Source organism: Clarias gariepinus, chromosome 2 (genome assembly GCF_024256425.1).
Source record: "Clarias gariepinus isolate MV-2021 ecotype Netherlands chromosome 2, CGAR_prim_01v2, whole genome shotgun sequence".
NCBI lineage: Eukaryota > Metazoa > Chordata > Actinopteri > Siluriformes > Clariidae > Clarias > Clarias gariepinus.
The window spans coordinates 38,909,259-38,926,574 of record NC_071101.1 but is presented as its reverse complement, the minus strand read 5'-3'; the positions used below and the strand labels follow the sequence as shown (position 1 = coordinate 38,926,574).

Genomic DNA, 17,316 nt, shown 5'->3' with positions numbered 1-17,316 from the left:
ATGGGAAGAAAAATAGACCAAAAAAACAGCAAAAGGCCAAGAATGATGTACAATGTTTAGCTCATGCTGGGTTTATTTTCCACTATGGCAGAGTGCAACATTATTTCCCGTCCCTCACAGACAAAGTAGGCCAGTATCATGTTATGAAGATAGGAAATGAAAATATTTCACATTTTAACTTAAGCGCAGAACACGAGTATCTGAAATAATCTCAAATGGTTGCACATTTCAGTCCCTGGATCATCATATATTCATATATATACTGTACATAATTATTTATAAAAAATATCCAGCAACAAACTTTACTATGTACAGAGTTTTTTTTTTTAATTTAAGGCACATTTGAACTGTTTAACAAAGCCACTGGACATGCACATGCACACACACACACGCACAACATTCCCAATCCCAAAATAGCACAGGGTTATTGATGATAGATAGGAAAAAAAAAGACTCTGACATACAGTACCAGCTCTGAAGATTCAAAGCTTACGAGTGTGTAAGCTACAATCTGTGTGGGACTGCATGCCTACCTGTGTGTCTTTAGGTTTCCACCCACCTGTCCACCTTATCCAAATGTGAAATTTTGTGCCAGACGCTAATATTTTTACACTTGAAGATATGTTCAGGGTATGTTTTTTATATAACGTGCCATAAAAATAATGACAGCAATAGAGACGCTCGAGTCTTCTGTGCTTGGAGCAACGTTCGTTCAGTTATCGAGCGGGTTTAACAGCTGGATGGAAACACAAAGTCTCTGCGTCTTACTACCACCATGTACAGGTTGAGAATGTAAAACATCAGTCGTGTGTCAGAGTAATGAAGAAGGAGGGCTAGAAGATGGAGAGCGGAGTCTTTAGATGGACAGGTGAGATTATTCGGCCCAGAGAGAAAGACGAGAGAAAGGGAAGAATGATGAGGAAGCCGGGAGAGATCGGCGGCATGGCATTCCGTCCGGAGGTGATCACGGCGTCTCATTGGCTGTTAAAGAGAGTGCGGGCGGGAAAGCGGCGTGGTCTACCAAAAGAGAGGCGGATGTCACGGCGGGTGTCTAATGCTATGGGTTGGAGATGGAGGAGGCGATGGAGAATGCTAAAGTAATGCCTGGTTACCGTTCTCCAGGTTTTCGCTGCTTTCATAGCAACCAGAGTCCCGCGGGGAGCTCGCTGCCAAGCCCCGCCCCTCGCAGAGGAGTTTCTCCTGGGAGCCGGAGAGGGCACTGCGCTCGGGGTCACTGCTGCCTACAATGGCACACACACACACACACACACAGTGTCAAAGTACAAGTTAGGGCTATTACTTATACAAATATAGCTTTTAATATAGTTTATGGACAGAACTACACTACTGCATAAACCACAACGGGTGAAAAACTTTGTTTCGGGTGAGAGGGCCTAGGAATAAATAAATAATTAAATAAATCTGCAGGAGTAAAAAAAAATTAAAAAACTTTCTTTTAGAGTGGGCAGAATTGAGATAACTTTCTGCAGGAGTGAGTGGGTTTAATGGAACTCAGGATCTCTAACGGAACACACACACACACACACACAGACCCCTCCCGTGTACTCACTATCATACTCCTGTAGATGCTCCACAGCAGTGAGCAGAACGGCTCTGTGCTGAGGGTCTCTGATGTTCAGCTCATCCAGGTCCTCCTCTTCTAGAAGCTTAAAAGTGTCCAGGTCCTCATAGCCGTTAAACAAGAACGTTGGCATGTGCTCCTGAAAAACACACACACACACACACACACACACACACACACACACACACACACACACACACACACAAATCAGGACCACTGTACATAATTAGAGCTGAAACACAGGCTTGTTCGTTATGAGCTCACTCGGTTCTGTTCTTTCTCACTCTCTCAAGAGAAATAGTTTTTTTTATTACAAGCTTGAATGACTTTAAACGAATCGAAATAGGGACTAAAATCTTTCTTTCGTCGATAAGAATGAAATGGTGCTTGGTCAGATTAAACGACATGACCTGGTCAAAAACACGAATCAAATCGTGAAAGTTAAGAGCTTCAAAATTTAATTCAATTCAAATGACAATCAAATGATGTGGCGTCCAGTTCATGTGTGAAAATGATTCCTTATGTCCCAGAGCCACTCTTGTAGAATCTGAGTCCTGGAATACCTCCGTGCCATCAGATGTGATAACCTGATCATTCAGGACATTCAGGTCGGCAGCTGGCTTCATTTTATTGCCACATAATGTTACTGAGTCTAGACCTGAGCAACTGAAGCAACCCCAGATCATAACACTGTCTCCAGAGGTTTGTATGGTGGACATGATGGGTCCTTCGCTTCATGCGCTTCCCTTCTCACCCTCAACGGGGTCAGGGGTAGCTCAGTGGTTTAGGCATTGGACTACGGTTCAGAAGATCAAACCGGTTCAAACCCCACAACCACCAAGTTGCCACTGTTGGGCCCTTGAGCAAGGCCCTTAACCCTCAACTGCTCAGATGTGCAATGAGATAAAAAAAAAAATGGATAAGAGTGTCTGCCAAATGCCTAAATGTAAACCCTGAGACGCCCATCACTCTGAAATAGAGTCAATCTGGACTCATCAGACCACATGACCCTTTTCCGTTGCTTCAAAGACCAATCTTTATGCTCCCTACCAAAGCGAAGCAGTTTTTTCTAATTAATCTCCCTACCATGTGGTTTCCTTATGGACACGCAGCTGTTTAGTCCCGATTCCTTGTTCTTGTCACATTGTGTGTGTACAGATCTGCTCTTACTTTTACTATTAAACAGTAGCTCCGAGTTCTATTGTCATCTTTCTCACAAAGCGTTTAAATGACCTCAATTCATGATCAGAGTTGGGTATAACGCTTGGGTTACTGTAATCCAATTACTTTTCCTGATAACTCAGTGATGTAACATTTTAGATACATGTCATTTGATTACAGTTACTGATGGCAATAACATTACGGTACTAGCATTACAAATAAATCGAAATTGACGCGCTTGCGCTTTGTAGTTTTACTTTTGATGTAGTAACAGGTTCATGCTTTGTGCACGGGCGGCACCACAGACACACGGACACAAAGCGAGGAATTACGAGAAAAGGGGTGAAAAATCGAGCAAGGTGAAGAATTAAAGGAGGTAGGAAAGAAAAAAAAAGAGCAGCTGACCTGGCAGCCCCGCCTCTTCGTGCACCTGCAGAAGAGGGGGACTCCTACGTAGGGAGCCTATGGAGTGAGCGAGGAGCGACAACAGGTCGCGCGTGACAGATGTTTTTAAAGTAACTTGAAAGTAACGTAATTAGTAATCTGATTACTTTATCCATGTAATAATCAGTGATTTGTAGTAGATGACTTCTTTTTGAGTAACTTCCCCAACACTGTTCGTGATTTGTTTCCCCACCACATTTCTTGGATGAAGCTCAGGGTTCAGCACTGTCCTTCTAGTTCCAGTAATTTCACGTTGTTTTCTTTTCTTCGCCTAATAATTTGACCCTTCTGAAATGCTGGTTTGTATACAGTGCCTCGCCTCTATATCTTCTTAACCTTTCGCTTCATCGCGTGTCGAGTTCAAGCGGCGCAGACATCTATGGGTGCGTCTGTGGTACAACGTGAAAGCAGCGCGCGTTCTGGGCGTTACTGCAAGCCGAGTGGGGCTTTTCATCTTCATGAACGTGATTCGATTAAAAATATACATGCCCAATTCCACTTTGTTGTCTTTTCCGTGTTAATGTAGGGGTGCACAGCTGTCCTCCAAGACACAGTTCATTAAGGTTTCATGGACTCAAAATAACAATTCATATAAATATCCATGTATACATTCCTCCACCCCCATCCCCAACCACACACACACACACACACACACACATGCACGCACACACAGAGGTGGTCTAAAGGCTGGACTGCTATCTTTGGACGGTCATGAAGCCACTACATGTGAGGGTAAAGTTGACCTTCAAATGCATCAGGGGGGGAAAAAACCCAACATGTAGGAGAGGTGCAGTCTTTCATTACCACAAGGACCACCTTCGCTCTCTCTCCGTCTCTCTCTCTCTCTCTTATGTTCTGTCATTAAAGTTTCAGGCAAAACACTGAGAGGAAAGCTCTAGACTCAACACACGGCTTCTGATGTATTAGTCTCACGAACAGAACAGTATGTGTGTGTGTGTGTGTGTGGTTGTTTCCCATTCTTACCTTCAGGTTGATCCTTTCTAACAGCTCTTCTACAGAGCTGGGTTTTGGAGCGCGACCCTTTCTTCTTCTCCTGATGGTGCGTTTGGGTTTCTCCTCCTCCTCCGGCAGGACGTCCACGTAGATAAACTTGAAGGTCCCGACCTTGTTGTTGAGCAGCCCCATCCACGTGCCCATGGGCGGCTTACTGATGATGTCGATCACATCTCCTCTCTGGACCAAAAAAAAACAAATGAGGTGATCTCCTTGACTTATGAAGTTCTTCTCATCAACAGTATTTACAGTAATGCATGCTCTGACTGCTTTCCAGATGTGTGTGTGTGTGTTGTACCTTTAATTTGAGTGAATCAGTATCATAAGGGCTGGGTGTAAAGTCTGTGTGCACTCTGGCTCTGCCACAGAAAGGCCCTCTGTACGGAGGCTCCTCATCATCCCCATCCTCTGATTTCACGCTCTCGCGGTTGCTGGCAGACGAGTCGGTAGTGCTCACTGTCTGGCCACCTGCAGCAAGACGTAAAAAAAACAAAAAGGATCTGTTTATGTGTCACTTTCACCGAGCAGCGAGTGCGTAATCTGATCCGCTGAACACGTGCTATGATTGTAACTATGTGCTATGACGCCCTCTAGTGCTACAAGCGGGATTACACTTCCCGACCCGTCTGCTGCCTTACTCATGGAGCTCTGTCCGCTGAGAGAGCTGCGCAGACTCTCCACAGATCCTCCTGCCTTGAGTTTCGGCTTTTCCAGGGAGTCGGTGTCGGGCTGAGGAGACTGAGGAGAGCTGGGAATCCCATCTGGACTGGACTATAAAGAGGAAAAAAACAAAACAAAACATAATAGCAATGATCTATTTCTAATAATAAGGAAATAATAAGAAATTTCTATTTCTACCAGGAGTGTTCAAGTCAAACCGGGACTTCTGAATGCGCAGAATAACACAACACAGTTATGAGAGTTAAAATCTCCCGTTATTTCTCTATATAATTCCCTGAAGGCAGAATCTCAAAGTTGTCTATGAATGCCAGAGCCATGATTTCACGTCTGAAACGCTGGCCTCCCAGGAACTCCTGTTGAAATGGCTCGGAGTGAGGTCAGGACTGTGCCGGGATGTACAGATGTACAGATTCTGTGTGCGGTTCCCACAGACAGATGCGTCTCTTCCGCTCGTTAAATATTTTGTGCCTTCATTACCAAGGAAAAAAAAATGTGCTCAGAAAGTCCCGGTTTGAATCGAACACGCCTCACAGAATGCTTAATAAGATTACATTTAAAAACATTAGTTAAAAAAGTCAACACAGGTCTTAGAGCTTTTTCAATGTGTATATGTGTGTGTGTGTGTGTGTGTGTGTGTACACACCCCTCAAACAATACATCTTTTATACCTTAGACTCTCTCTATTTAACTCCTCTTCAATGTCTAGATAACCTTACACACAGCCTGTGTGCTCATAATCACAACGTTCACAAATCCACAATCCAAGCGTGTTTGAATACACACATATACAAATGATGATAATGCTTATAATGAATGATCTGGCTGTTGAACGTTTGCCGTCCATCAGGAGACCCGAGTACAGGCGGGGACGAGCCCTATGCAAATATCCGAGAAAGACCGTGAATCCTGATCAAATATTTAGTCTGGATTTTTATTGTGTATTAACACGTTGACTTCAGTTGTGGCTTTTTTCTTTTTTGTAAAGAAAATACCCTTTTTGTTTGTGATCCTTGGTATGAAACTCTAGCATTGGCTCTAGCGGTTGCGTCAGTTTGACCACATGTTCGCTCCTGGCAGAGCAGCTGTGAGCGTCTGAAATCCACATCACACACAAAAAAGCAAAAGAGTCTGGTTTAAGAAAAACAGGTGCAGCTTGGGTCACATGGCTGTTTACTGAGGTATTAATAGAATGTTAAGAGTCTTGTAGTGAAGCCAGACCACTGCGTGACACAGCATCTCTTGTTTCATGGAAACGGTTTGACGTACTGTATGTTTTATTGTTTTCTAGTTTGCTGACACCCAGAACTTGTATGCTACAATGGATGTACAAAAAGTCCAGTATATATATATATATAGAGAGAGAGAGATAGAGAGAGAGAGAGGGAGAGATTGGAATGAACCCATCTTTAAATGTCCATTTTTAAAGTTTAATGCTCTTAAGCAAAGAATATATATTTCTCTTTATATTAACTGTCAATATATTAACTTATGTATATATAAATTATGATTCAGTGTTCTGATCGACTGATGAATTAAAAAGATTTGATAATGTTAATATTCCTCGTTGCTACACTAACTGATACTAACTAATAATTAACAAAAAAAAAGATATTCATATTCAAAAATATATATTTACAATATACAGAATAATATACTGTATTAATATATTACAACACATTGAAAAAGACATAAGGAATTGGCACTTGATTTATCACCGCTGTTTACAGTGCGGGAGATGCATTGTGGGTAATGCAGTCTGGTGTGTGTGAACGCGAAGGCGAGATCTAAGCTAGGATATAGAGCCTGAGTTTTGGTCTTCAATAGTTTTTTAGTTGGATTTAAGTACAGGATCCACCTGAAAGTTTGTACTATAACCTGACAATGCAGAAAATAAAAGAATGGAGGCATTGACAAGTTTGTCCATCTCATCATTACATGAGCATGAATTAACGAGCTGTTACGCTGTCGTGAGCAACATTAAAAAAGCAGAGAAGCTTTGATAATTTAGAAGAGAACAACAGTCTTTCGCACCCATCACCTCGTCAATCATATCCGGATATCGTCAATCAGACCGAATGACATTTATCAATTGCTCCAAACTTGCACACAAATCTTTATGCTCCTTAATCAAGGAAGAGTATGTGCATGTGTGTGTGTGTGTATGTCCGCGCGCACCTGTTCGGAGAGAGAACTACTGTATTTCTTGGAGATACGCTTTCTCATCGTCTCCTTCACCGATTTGACTTTCCTTCCCAGCGAGATGCGAGAGCTTGTGGGCGACTTTATGACGTCCCTGTACAGAGCCTCCTGCTCCTTATGTCAACAGAGAGAGAGAAGGTTTTTTTTTTTTAAAAAGACATTTAATAATGTTTACTGACCAGCATGCCAAAAGCGTGCGCATGTGTGTGTGTGTGTGCGTGCGTGCGTGTTTGCTCACGTGAGGTTCAGAAGCCGTGCTGACCACATGAAGCGACCGGTTGGACAGATCAAAACCCCCAAAGCTACACGTCCTCTGCAAGAACCAAACACACACAGAGTCACGATCCAGAGCGGGTCACACAGCTCTGACTCCATTCAAGTGAAATGAATCTGATTCACCATCAAAACCACAGTGATTCATGCTGGTACTTATAATGACAACAAATACTCTAGCGATGAGTGACTTGCACAACCAAAATGATTTTGAGCTTTTTTTTTTCCAATTTAAATGAAACACCAAACACGTATCATCGTTCCAGATTTTCATTCTAGAATAAAAAAAACAGCATTGCACTAAAATAAACAAACATACAAAGCAAAATCACGAAAGCATTCTTTACTGTTCTGTAGATATGGAGTAATGGCTGTTTATTTTTTTTTCAAATGGAAGAAAAAAAGAAAGCTGTTCCTCCTAACAAATCGTGAGGAGAGACGAGGGAAAGAAACAAGACAACAAAAAGATCTGGAGGTTGGATGATGAGTTGCGAAACCACGACTTGCTCCAGAGTGAATGATTATCTCGTCATGCATATTCAAAGCACAACATCGATACGAAATAAAACCAATGATGAGCGGCGTAGAGCGGGGCGAGGACGAAAGCTCACGCTCGGGTTCATGCTCAATATGAATGACACGAGCACACTGAGGCGGTCTCGACACCGCGAGGCTACAGGAAGAACTGCAGCGAATGGAGAGTAAGACCCTAATTAAGGAACTGAAACGTTATCATGTTTTTTAGTTTACTGTGTTCTTTATCTTTCACGTCTGATCGTGCCGATAGCAAACACAGGGTTAAATCTTTTACGACCTCATGTGGAGGCGTTGTGGGATGAAGGTAACTATGGACTGCGTTCAAGTTAACAGTAAAAACTCTCTTCTGCTTCATATCTGAAACACTGGCCTCCCAGGAACTCCTCTAACGGCCAAAACATGTGGAGATGGCTTGGAGCGGGATCAGGACTGTACATCTGTAATGTGCAAGTGGTGCTGATTAATGACACAGACAGATGTGTCTCTTTTGACAATTTAGCGCCAGGATCAGGTGTTCCACTCACTAAATGTTCAGGAGAATTACTCAGAGCCACCTCGGGCTGGATCTTCATTCACGGACACGGTACAGCCTGTTTTCGAAACATTTGCAGCATACAAACATTTTACCGCGTCTAAGAGTCGCATCACTGTACTGTGATAGAAGACCTTATAAACGTCAATCGATTTTACACCCTCATTCAAGTTCGTCACAAGTCCCGGTTTGACTTGAACGCTCCTCATAGTTGAGTTAATGGAGTTCCTGGTATAATGTAAAACAGTTTGTAACACTAATATCAATTTAGCGACGGAAGTCCATTAAACGATTTCTTTATTTTAATAAATACCGGGAAACATTCTATAGTCTAGACTTTATGCATTTTTTTTTAATACTGCTGTATGTCTTTCTCTATATGATCGTTCCTTAAAACGTCTCTGAAAAGCGTTTAAAAAAAAAATAATCCCACGGCATAAAATTGGAACTATCTTCTGTCCTGGCTCTAACATCTCACACCCTTGCAGTTCTTTCCAGTAGCCTATCAGTGGCGTGCTCCACGATTCCAGCCGCCCTCCTCACTCACAGACTTCTGCTGAATGCGCAGGAGGACGCGGCGGGTGCATCGGTCCACGCTGGAAGCCCATTTCCTGTCGTTGTCCCGCTCGTCCTCCAGTAGGTGGAGCCTTTCGGCTTTCCTGCTCGAGGGGTTGTACAGGCTGCGCTCCACCACGTAGGTAATGTTGAGCTCGCTGACAGCTGTCCTCCCCCGCAGGCGCTTGGGAGGGCAGAGCCATGTCCCCACTATACCCACGCTACCCTTCCCTTTGTCTCTTCCCAGCTCTCGCACGCGGGGCGAGGATGGCAGCATGAGCGGGGGGGAGCCGGAGGCTTTCTGCAAGCTGCGTTGGTACAGTAAGTGCTTGGTGGAATAGGCGTAATTGGGATCGGGCTTGCTCCGCTGCCAGGTCGAGATATGAGGCCGCTTGGTGCAATCCAAGGGCACCAGCATGCGCTGAGGTTGAGGACAAGGCCGCACAAGGTTGTAGTGTGTGTACACCGTGTCCATACTTACCCCGTGAGACACGGACGTCTTCCTTGTCTCGGGCTCGCCCTCGGTGCCGGCGCTGGCGAGCGGCCGGACCAGGCTGTGCGGGTTAGGTGAAGGCTTCACCAGCCTGTGGGCAGAGTTCCAGGCTTCTAAGCTGCTGGAGGACGGAGACGTACTTAAGCTGTCTCTGTCTCCATCTACCGAGACCGTATCCTTATCCTGGGTCAGGGAGGACTGCGGCGAATCCACCGTACAGCGGGAGCCTTTTTTATTAACGCCCGCGTACAGGGCACTGGTGTCCTCGCATGAGGGGGACATGTCCAAGCTCAGAGAGTCTGTGGGGAGAAAAGTAAGTGAAAAGAAATTTATTTCTATTGACATACTATAATTATAAGCTTTAGTTGTTGTTTTTTTGTCACCGCAAATGTATACCTTCGGACCCCTGCCTTTTCCCGTCGTCGACTTTGATGAGCTTCTTGCGGACGCGTCGGGTGGAGTTGACCAATTTGTGAAGCCTCTTGAATTTCACAGCGTCCTCCTGCTCATCATCGGACTGCTCGCGAGACTGTGACGAGAGGAAGCGCAGAGACACGGGAATTATAGGTTTTTTCCCACTAGCTTTCAGACAGGAATAACTTTATAAATTATTAGAATCTTTCATGTAGGTTGTTAAGACAAGACACAAAAAACATGTTAAGGTGGTATTATGGGCTGATTGCTTGAGACGGACAGTTGCCGTTAGTCACGGAAGCGTGTGGAGCGGTTAGGGAGGCGCCTACGCGCTTCGGAGCGGTTTAGCAGAGCTGAACAAAACCTTAAGAGCGCTAATGCCTTTAGCAGCAAACACGGTGAGACAGAAACTTTTCAAACACTGACAATTGTTTACACGGGAATATGCATTGGTTTTGAAAGTGGAGCCTATGAAGGTCAACAGACTCAAACACTTTTATTCACTAATAACACACTCTCAGCTACTGACCACAATGACATCCCCATCCTCCCCTTTACCCAAACCGAGCAGACCGCAGCATCCTTCCATCTCTCTCTCTCTCTCACACACACACAAACAAAATACAGCAAAAACAATACTTAGACCAATGGAACATTTGTGCACATAAACATACCCACAACCTGAGAAAGACAAAAAGACAAAATGTTAAATGTTTAATACAGGGATCCTTGGTGTGGTTTCTATAAAGAATATCCAAGTAACAGAATATATAAGAGTATCTAAGTCATTCTTAGGTGCGATGCATGAAATTCCCAAATGGGTTAAAGTGCAGCGACACTTGAGTGAAGAGAAGAATAAAACGATGTACAGAAAATAAACGGTGCAGTGCGACAAAAGAAAGCTTAAATCTCAAGACCTAGACAGAAACGTCTGCCCAAGTATGTGACACGCTCAAACGTCTAAAAGCCACATGTCAGACAGACAGACGTTACACAGGAATGAAAAAGGCGAGCAACAAGAAGGAATACATGAAGAGAAGATCCAAAAAGAGAACACTATAATAACTTCATCTATCTTACCAGAAGTTTCATCATAGCCAGAGTCACGGTCCTTTGTCTGCACACACACACACACACAACCGTTTCTAACATTTCTCAATGCGTGAGAGTCGGAACACCCAAGTGAAAAAGGGGCGGGGTTTGATGGGAGTCCCAGATGATCCAGGAAAGTCCTTAAAGCACATGAATGTGGCTGGGGAAGAGGGCTGTCCTGAGATCAGATCAGCGCGGGACGCGTACAGTGCAGTCTCTGTGGGAGCCGGAGAAGGATCTGTGTCCGAGTCAGGCGACGCCGAGAGCCGCTCTAACGTCAGCCGTGCCGCTCGGAAACACACTGCTGCTTCTGTGTGGAGGACTGGGCAGAGCTGATCTGGGGTCAGTGGGATTGCCCCTGAGAGAGCGGGGTTTAGCCGTTATACACAGTTAGAGCTAATGAACAGCTTGTAAACAGACCGACTTTCAAATGCAAACACGGTGCTAGGGTGCATACGTATTCGTCTACGTAGGTGTGGTTTACAGACGGACTAATACCGCGTGGTAAGGTTGCCAAGTCTGTTTTTTGGAGGTTAGTCGAAATTTATCCCTGATACTGTACTGTGTTTATGCTGAATACACCACCAAAGATTATATATGAAATAACACATATATGAAACACGTATATGAAATAACACATATGGCGTTAGGTAATTAAGTAACAACAACAGGCAGTTGTTATTTTAAGACCCATTCTGAAATAAGTCTTGCAAGAACAGTATTGTCAAACCCATCAAACTCCATGATAAAACTGTCTCTCATGAAGACCATCCCAGGAAAATAAGACCAAAACTTACCTCTGCTGCAGAGAAGTTCATTTGGATTAAAAATCACCACTTAACAACCAGCACCTCAGATTAGAGCCGTTATGAGGATTTACAGAGCATAAGTAGCAGATACGTCATAATACCAACTGTTCAATTTTGGACACCTTCAGCCTTGTTTTACAGTGTAGACAGAATCTATCTAACCTATCTAACACACACAGCTGTGAAAAGGTATCTGTTTAGATCGCGGCATGATGTGTTGCTTTTTGACATCTTTTAGCGTACTTCACTTTGGGTTCTATTAAGTGCTTTCTTGATTCAACAGGTCTGCTTGCAGTAATCAGGCCTAGATGTAAAAATCATGCAAGTAAAATTCAACTCAGCTTTCCAAAAAATGTGGTTAATCACAGTTCATTTATTATTTTGCAAGTGAGCAATTACTTTTCCACATAAGGCCAGGTAGGTTTGGACTCCTTGGGTTATCTTCGGGTAATATTAACATTTGTTTGATGATCCTTAATCGTTTAAGTGTGACAAATATATAGGAATAGGCATTTTCCACATCACTGTGTACAACATATCACTATTGGATCTCATTTATCAATCTTTTTGCAAAACTGTGTGTAAGAAAAGAGTTAACCCATGTTTTAGAAAAGCTGATGTTCTTCATCATTTGCCCGATCTTCCCAAAGCAGCTCATTTACATTTAGTGACGCCCACAAAACTCCATAAAACATTAAATGTGTAGAGAGCTAGGAACATGAAATGAACAATCATGGTAAAGTCTGAAAGGCTGAACAGGAAGTTACTTTGAGTCACTTCTTCCAGCAAACATATCTAATACCGTATGACGTTATTGAGTACTGAAGACGTCAATATACTCGCGTTAGGTGATTAAAACTTGGACACAGGACCATGTAAGAAAAAGTCACGAACATCTCCATCAAGACTCAAGCTTGGATCTAACCCCAGGTTTGATCACATACTGTACATTAAATCTCTTGGGGCGGCAAACTTCATGCCAAAGGCACTGGACTTCCATGCCAACACAAATACGCCACACCAATTCAGTCATGCCAAGCTGACTCACGGACAATGAAGACTGAATCCAAGAAACATGTAATGTAATGTTTGAGTAATTGATGTAAGTGATTGCCCAAATGCTGGGGGTTTTTAATACGTCACCCCTCACCACAGAGCTGGGATATGCACCCGGGGCCAAGCAGCACGTCACTTCAACCTGTGTGCACTGCACATGTTAGTCATTATCCCCTCCCATGACTATGGATATAACAAAGCATCAATATACTGTTTGGAAATGTAGAGTGGGCAAAAGAGCACATGTGACAGGAAAAAGCACTATTCGTTTTATTAAATGTTTAAGTAAGCTTGCCACCAGAGAGCATCTGGCTGAGACTACGGAGGTGGGACTGGAGGCTCAGGGGACACGGGAAAGACGCTGCATACTCATTAACTTAACAGGTTTTGTTTTTTGGGCATTAATTCAATTACATTTAATTCACTAACACTTGATTTGTCTCATGCAGATAAACCTTTTAACATTAACCTGTTACATAATCTCACACACATCAATAATCTTATGTTTGGCAGCATACTACAGTCCAACAGGTGGCAGTAGATAGCACCAAGCACAAAAAAATCTAAAGAAGAAGCAGATATTTTTTTTTGAGAAAGTAAACTGATAAAGTTGTGGCATATTTGCAAAATATTTGGCAAAAACTTTCCTAAATATTTAGCTTAAAAAAGTATGAATCAAAAATAGACAAATTGAACCAATAAACTGAACTGAACAAAAAAAAACTGATTGGATTGCATACTCGATTTAAACACACAGCTAACACAGTTAATACCCCTATCTCACCTATGCTGTTTGACTCCTGGTTAGATGCTATGTTATACACCGTGAGCTGCTGCGATTGCCCGCCGGCGTTTCTCTGACATTCCGCGAAGTTCTGCAAGGTCCACTAGCTTCCTCGAGGAAAGATGGAAACATACTCACAGCGCCAAAAACTCGCAGTGAATTATGGCGTAACCGTGCTTACGACCGTGTAGGTGAGATAGGGGTAAAACATTAACAACGTGATACATTTCCTGGAATGTAATCCATACGTTTCCACCATGTTACAGTTTCACGAAACCCCTGAGATGGGGGCAGGACTGAAACCAACTTAACCGATGGAAGAAGTTAAAGGGCGTGTCCCAAACAGAAGTGGACACATCTCGTATGAAATGATTTATTTACTACTTCATAACGGATACGTAGTCATTATAATACTCACAGTGTATTCATTGTACAAGAAGTGTTCAAGTCAAACTGGGACTTGAGTGTGAAATTTCGCATAAATTCGTGAAAACAGAGATCAATTGTCCGAGAACAATTTCTACCTTGATGGTATCCAAGCTCTAGTGAAATACTCGGATCTGTCCTTTAGATTCTATAGAGAAATATAAAAAGTCCCGGTTTGACTTGAACACTTCTTGTACATGCAGCAGACAGACTACGATCTCAGGCTTGCTGTAAAGAGCGAGTAGAAACAAGAGATGTCTCTTTCAGAACGAGGCGACAGGTAAAGGAGAGGGGGCGGGGCTTCCAAGGACTTTGGTCATGATTATGGTCATGGTGTGTTAAATGTAATGGAGAACACACTCCTTAACCAAAGAGCACACAAAAAGGATTAACATGATCCCATTCACCAAGGAAGTAAGACCGATCACACACCCACCGAGACAAACACACACACACACCCGACTGTGTGCGGTACTTACGTTGCAGGTGGAGGGCGGGTTAACGGTGGGACTGGATCCATCAGCACACTCTGCAGTGTCTGAACAGGTGCTCAACTGCCTGCTCCTCTCATACTCCTTAAGCTACGGAGAACAAGAGGTCAGAGAGAACCGCCCGCGCAAACACACACACACACACACACACACACACACACACACACACACACACACACACACAAAAACACACACTATACACATTTGAGAACAATAAACTGAAAACTTGGGATGTGTCTTTAGAATGTAGTACGCGTTAAACAAAAGTAATGACCCCCCCTCTTCACCCGTGCTAGATGTTTAAAATAAATGAAAAAGTCAACTGTCCACTGAGGCTTAGCATTGATTCAGTTGCAGGTGTCGAGATCAGAGGACTCCAGGTGTTTTCACACAGGTTCCTGTCATACTGGCCGTGATATGTGGTAATAAGAGCATCTGGCCCGAGAGAGGAATCAATGCTGGCCTTGCGGAGAGAGGAAGACACACACTCTCCACACTACATAGGGGGTTAAACGCTTTCTGAGTAATCAGTGAAAGACATCGAGTGAGTAGGAGAAGAAGAGACAGGTTGTGTGTATGTCCGTGAGCTCGAACCCTATTCATCCAGCATGATGAGCGATGAAACAAGACTAACGCGATGAATCACACACACACACACACACACACACCACTTCCTGCGTGCCCACGAGCATGATTCCCAAATAGCATGGCTATGCTGTGTCTCTGTGTGTGTGGTTGTACATATACATGTCGGTGTGTGTGTGGTCGGTAAGTGTTAGAAGGGGTTAGTCTGGGTGAGTAGAGTTAGTGAACAGATGCACAGCGGATGATGCAGCAGCGACACCGGCTACGAGCTCGGGGTCGGCCTTTACCCGAGCCAGCGCCTCCTCCACCGTGATCATCTTCTCTTTGACCATCATCATCAGCTGGATGCGCTCTTCGTCGCTCATGGTGATCTCGCTGGCCACGTAGCCGACGTCCTCTCCTAGAAGAACGGATGATCAGGACGGTTACTCTGATGTGGGGAACAGGAACGTGGCGGAAAAGAGAGAGAGAGAGAGAAAAGAAAAGAATGGAAAAAAAGAAGAAGAATAACGATAAAAGACCACCTTTTGAGCTCTGGCGCATGATCCCTTTCTGGGGTTTCCTAAAGTTTTGCCAGAAAGATTTGTTCTTCTTTTTGCCATCCCATTTTCCTGAAGAGTGAGACAGAGAGAGAGAAAGAAAAAAGAGAGAGCGCTTAGACGTAAACTTAAATCCGTTATCAATGTATTTTTGGATTTGATGGAACTCACCTGAGCCGTCTTCAGAGTTGGACTTGTGCAAAGGCATCCTGAGGAAGGAAAAATAAAAGGAAATTATAACGACCTTTAAGAACAACCTTGCATTTGGATCATCTCTGTCACACACGTTTCTGCTCACGAGCAACTCCATTCCACAGAGCACCATTGGGGGGCAGTGCAGACCTACGCAGCCACCAGGCCCCAGGCTCCTGAGGCTCACAAGGCACTGGCAAGCTTCAACACAGGGAACAGATGAGGAGGAGTCGAAAAGGACAGCGGGACGACTGCTCACGTGATAACAACGAGACACCCAGAGACACAACATCCTGCCTCTGAGCTTTATGACTGCGGATTCTGAATGCCATCTGATCATCTCGTCCTTTTAGACGTATAAACGTCATATCTAATGTTTGTGTCTAACCGTCGTCACTAAAGAGACGGAAAAATCTATCACTGAACTGATTAAAGAGAGAGGAGTGAGTCAGACGCAACAGCCCTAAAGAAACCTATTGAAGACTAAGTGGTGAACCAAAAGTCTCTTTAATGTGGACAAACATCTGAAAGTGAAATGTTTTGGTTTTCTCATGGGGGTGCACAGACTTTCTCACAAAAAAAAAAGCATTAAGTCACAGAATCACAGAAAACGCAACTTGACCAAGCGTTTAAGTAATCTCCATTCATGTTTTTTTCCACAATGTGTTCAGCTCTATCCTCACAGGTTTGGATAATGTGTTGAAGGGATTTTTTTATTTTGGGGGGATTTTGCCCCGATTTTCACCCTAATTTAGTCGTGGCCAATTCCTCCCTGTCACTAGGGGGCTCCACATTAAGGCTACGACCACCACTCAGTTGGGAGGGCCGAAGACTATCCGCAGGACAGCACTATCCGCTCCTTCTGCTTGCGTGAGCTCACAGACGCCCCTGATTGGCTGTAGAGTCGTGATTATTGTGAGAGACCTAAGTACCTCTCATCCCTCCCCTGTGAGAGAGCTCGGCCAATCAGCTCTCTCTAGACCTCCGGCTGCGAGAGGTTACAGCATCACCCGGGGATCGAATGATGACAGGGCGAGCACTTAACCACTGCGCCACTCGGAGGCCATATTAAAGGGTTTTTAACCCAGCTCCAGTCATTTCAAATCTTTTAGCTGTTTTTCTTTGCTTTTCTTTGCTTTCTTTTTTTATGGGGCAGTCACTGTATTTTTATACATATCTAACACTGTAAACAAAAACAATCCACTTAGTACATATAAATAGCCCATGACAATAATGTCAGAAACTCCGAGCCTTAGTCCTGACTTCCTCTGCCAGGAGGTTAACACCTGGGTGCTGTAGAGCCGCACGTATGGATTACAGCCTGTTTACGTTTTACACAGTTTCTTCCTTTCATCAGCGTCTCTCTCTCTCTCTCTCTCTCTCTCTCTCTATCCCCAGGCGTGTGTTAGTGATGTCCTGCCTGAACTTTCAGGAACCGTGCTGGGAGCTGTAAACCT

The 17,316-nt window shown here is 43.9% G+C and overlaps 1 protein-coding gene across 6 annotated transcripts in view; it reads right to left on the bottom strand.

Moving 5' to 3' along the window:
* sash1a (SAM and SH3 domain containing 1a) overlaps positions 1 to 17,316 on the bottom strand; it is a 279,865-nt gene that overhangs the window by 9,754 nt on the left and 252,795 nt on the right. For 4 of the 6 annotated variants that reach the window (XM_053491096.1, XM_053491100.1, XM_053491099.1 and 1 more), the window contains exons 5-17: positions 15,839 to 15,876; positions 15,653 to 15,739; positions 15,416 to 15,528; positions 14,532 to 14,633; positions 9,868 to 10,000; positions 9,460 to 9,770; positions 7,320 to 7,394; positions 7,058 to 7,195; positions 4,840 to 4,972; positions 4,500 to 4,669; positions 4,172 to 4,381; positions 1,571 to 1,721; positions 1,113 to 1,241 (exon numbers count right to left, since the gene is read on the bottom strand). In XM_053491096.1, the coding sequence (XP_053347071.1) occupies positions 1,113 to 1,241; positions 1,571 to 1,721; positions 4,172 to 4,381; positions 4,500 to 4,669; positions 4,840 to 4,972; positions 7,058 to 7,195; positions 7,320 to 7,394; positions 9,460 to 9,770; positions 9,868 to 10,000; positions 14,532 to 14,633; positions 15,416 to 15,528; positions 15,653 to 15,739; positions 15,839 to 15,876 (1,790 nt within the window). The remainder of the gene's footprint in view (positions 1 to 1,112; positions 1,242 to 1,570; positions 1,722 to 4,171; positions 4,382 to 4,499; positions 4,670 to 4,839; positions 4,973 to 7,057; positions 7,196 to 7,319; positions 7,395 to 9,459; positions 9,771 to 9,867; positions 10,001 to 14,531; positions 14,634 to 15,415; positions 15,529 to 15,652; positions 15,740 to 15,838; positions 15,877 to 17,316) is intronic. The other 2 variants (XM_053491097.1, XM_053491098.1) reach the window with 2 other exon arrangements.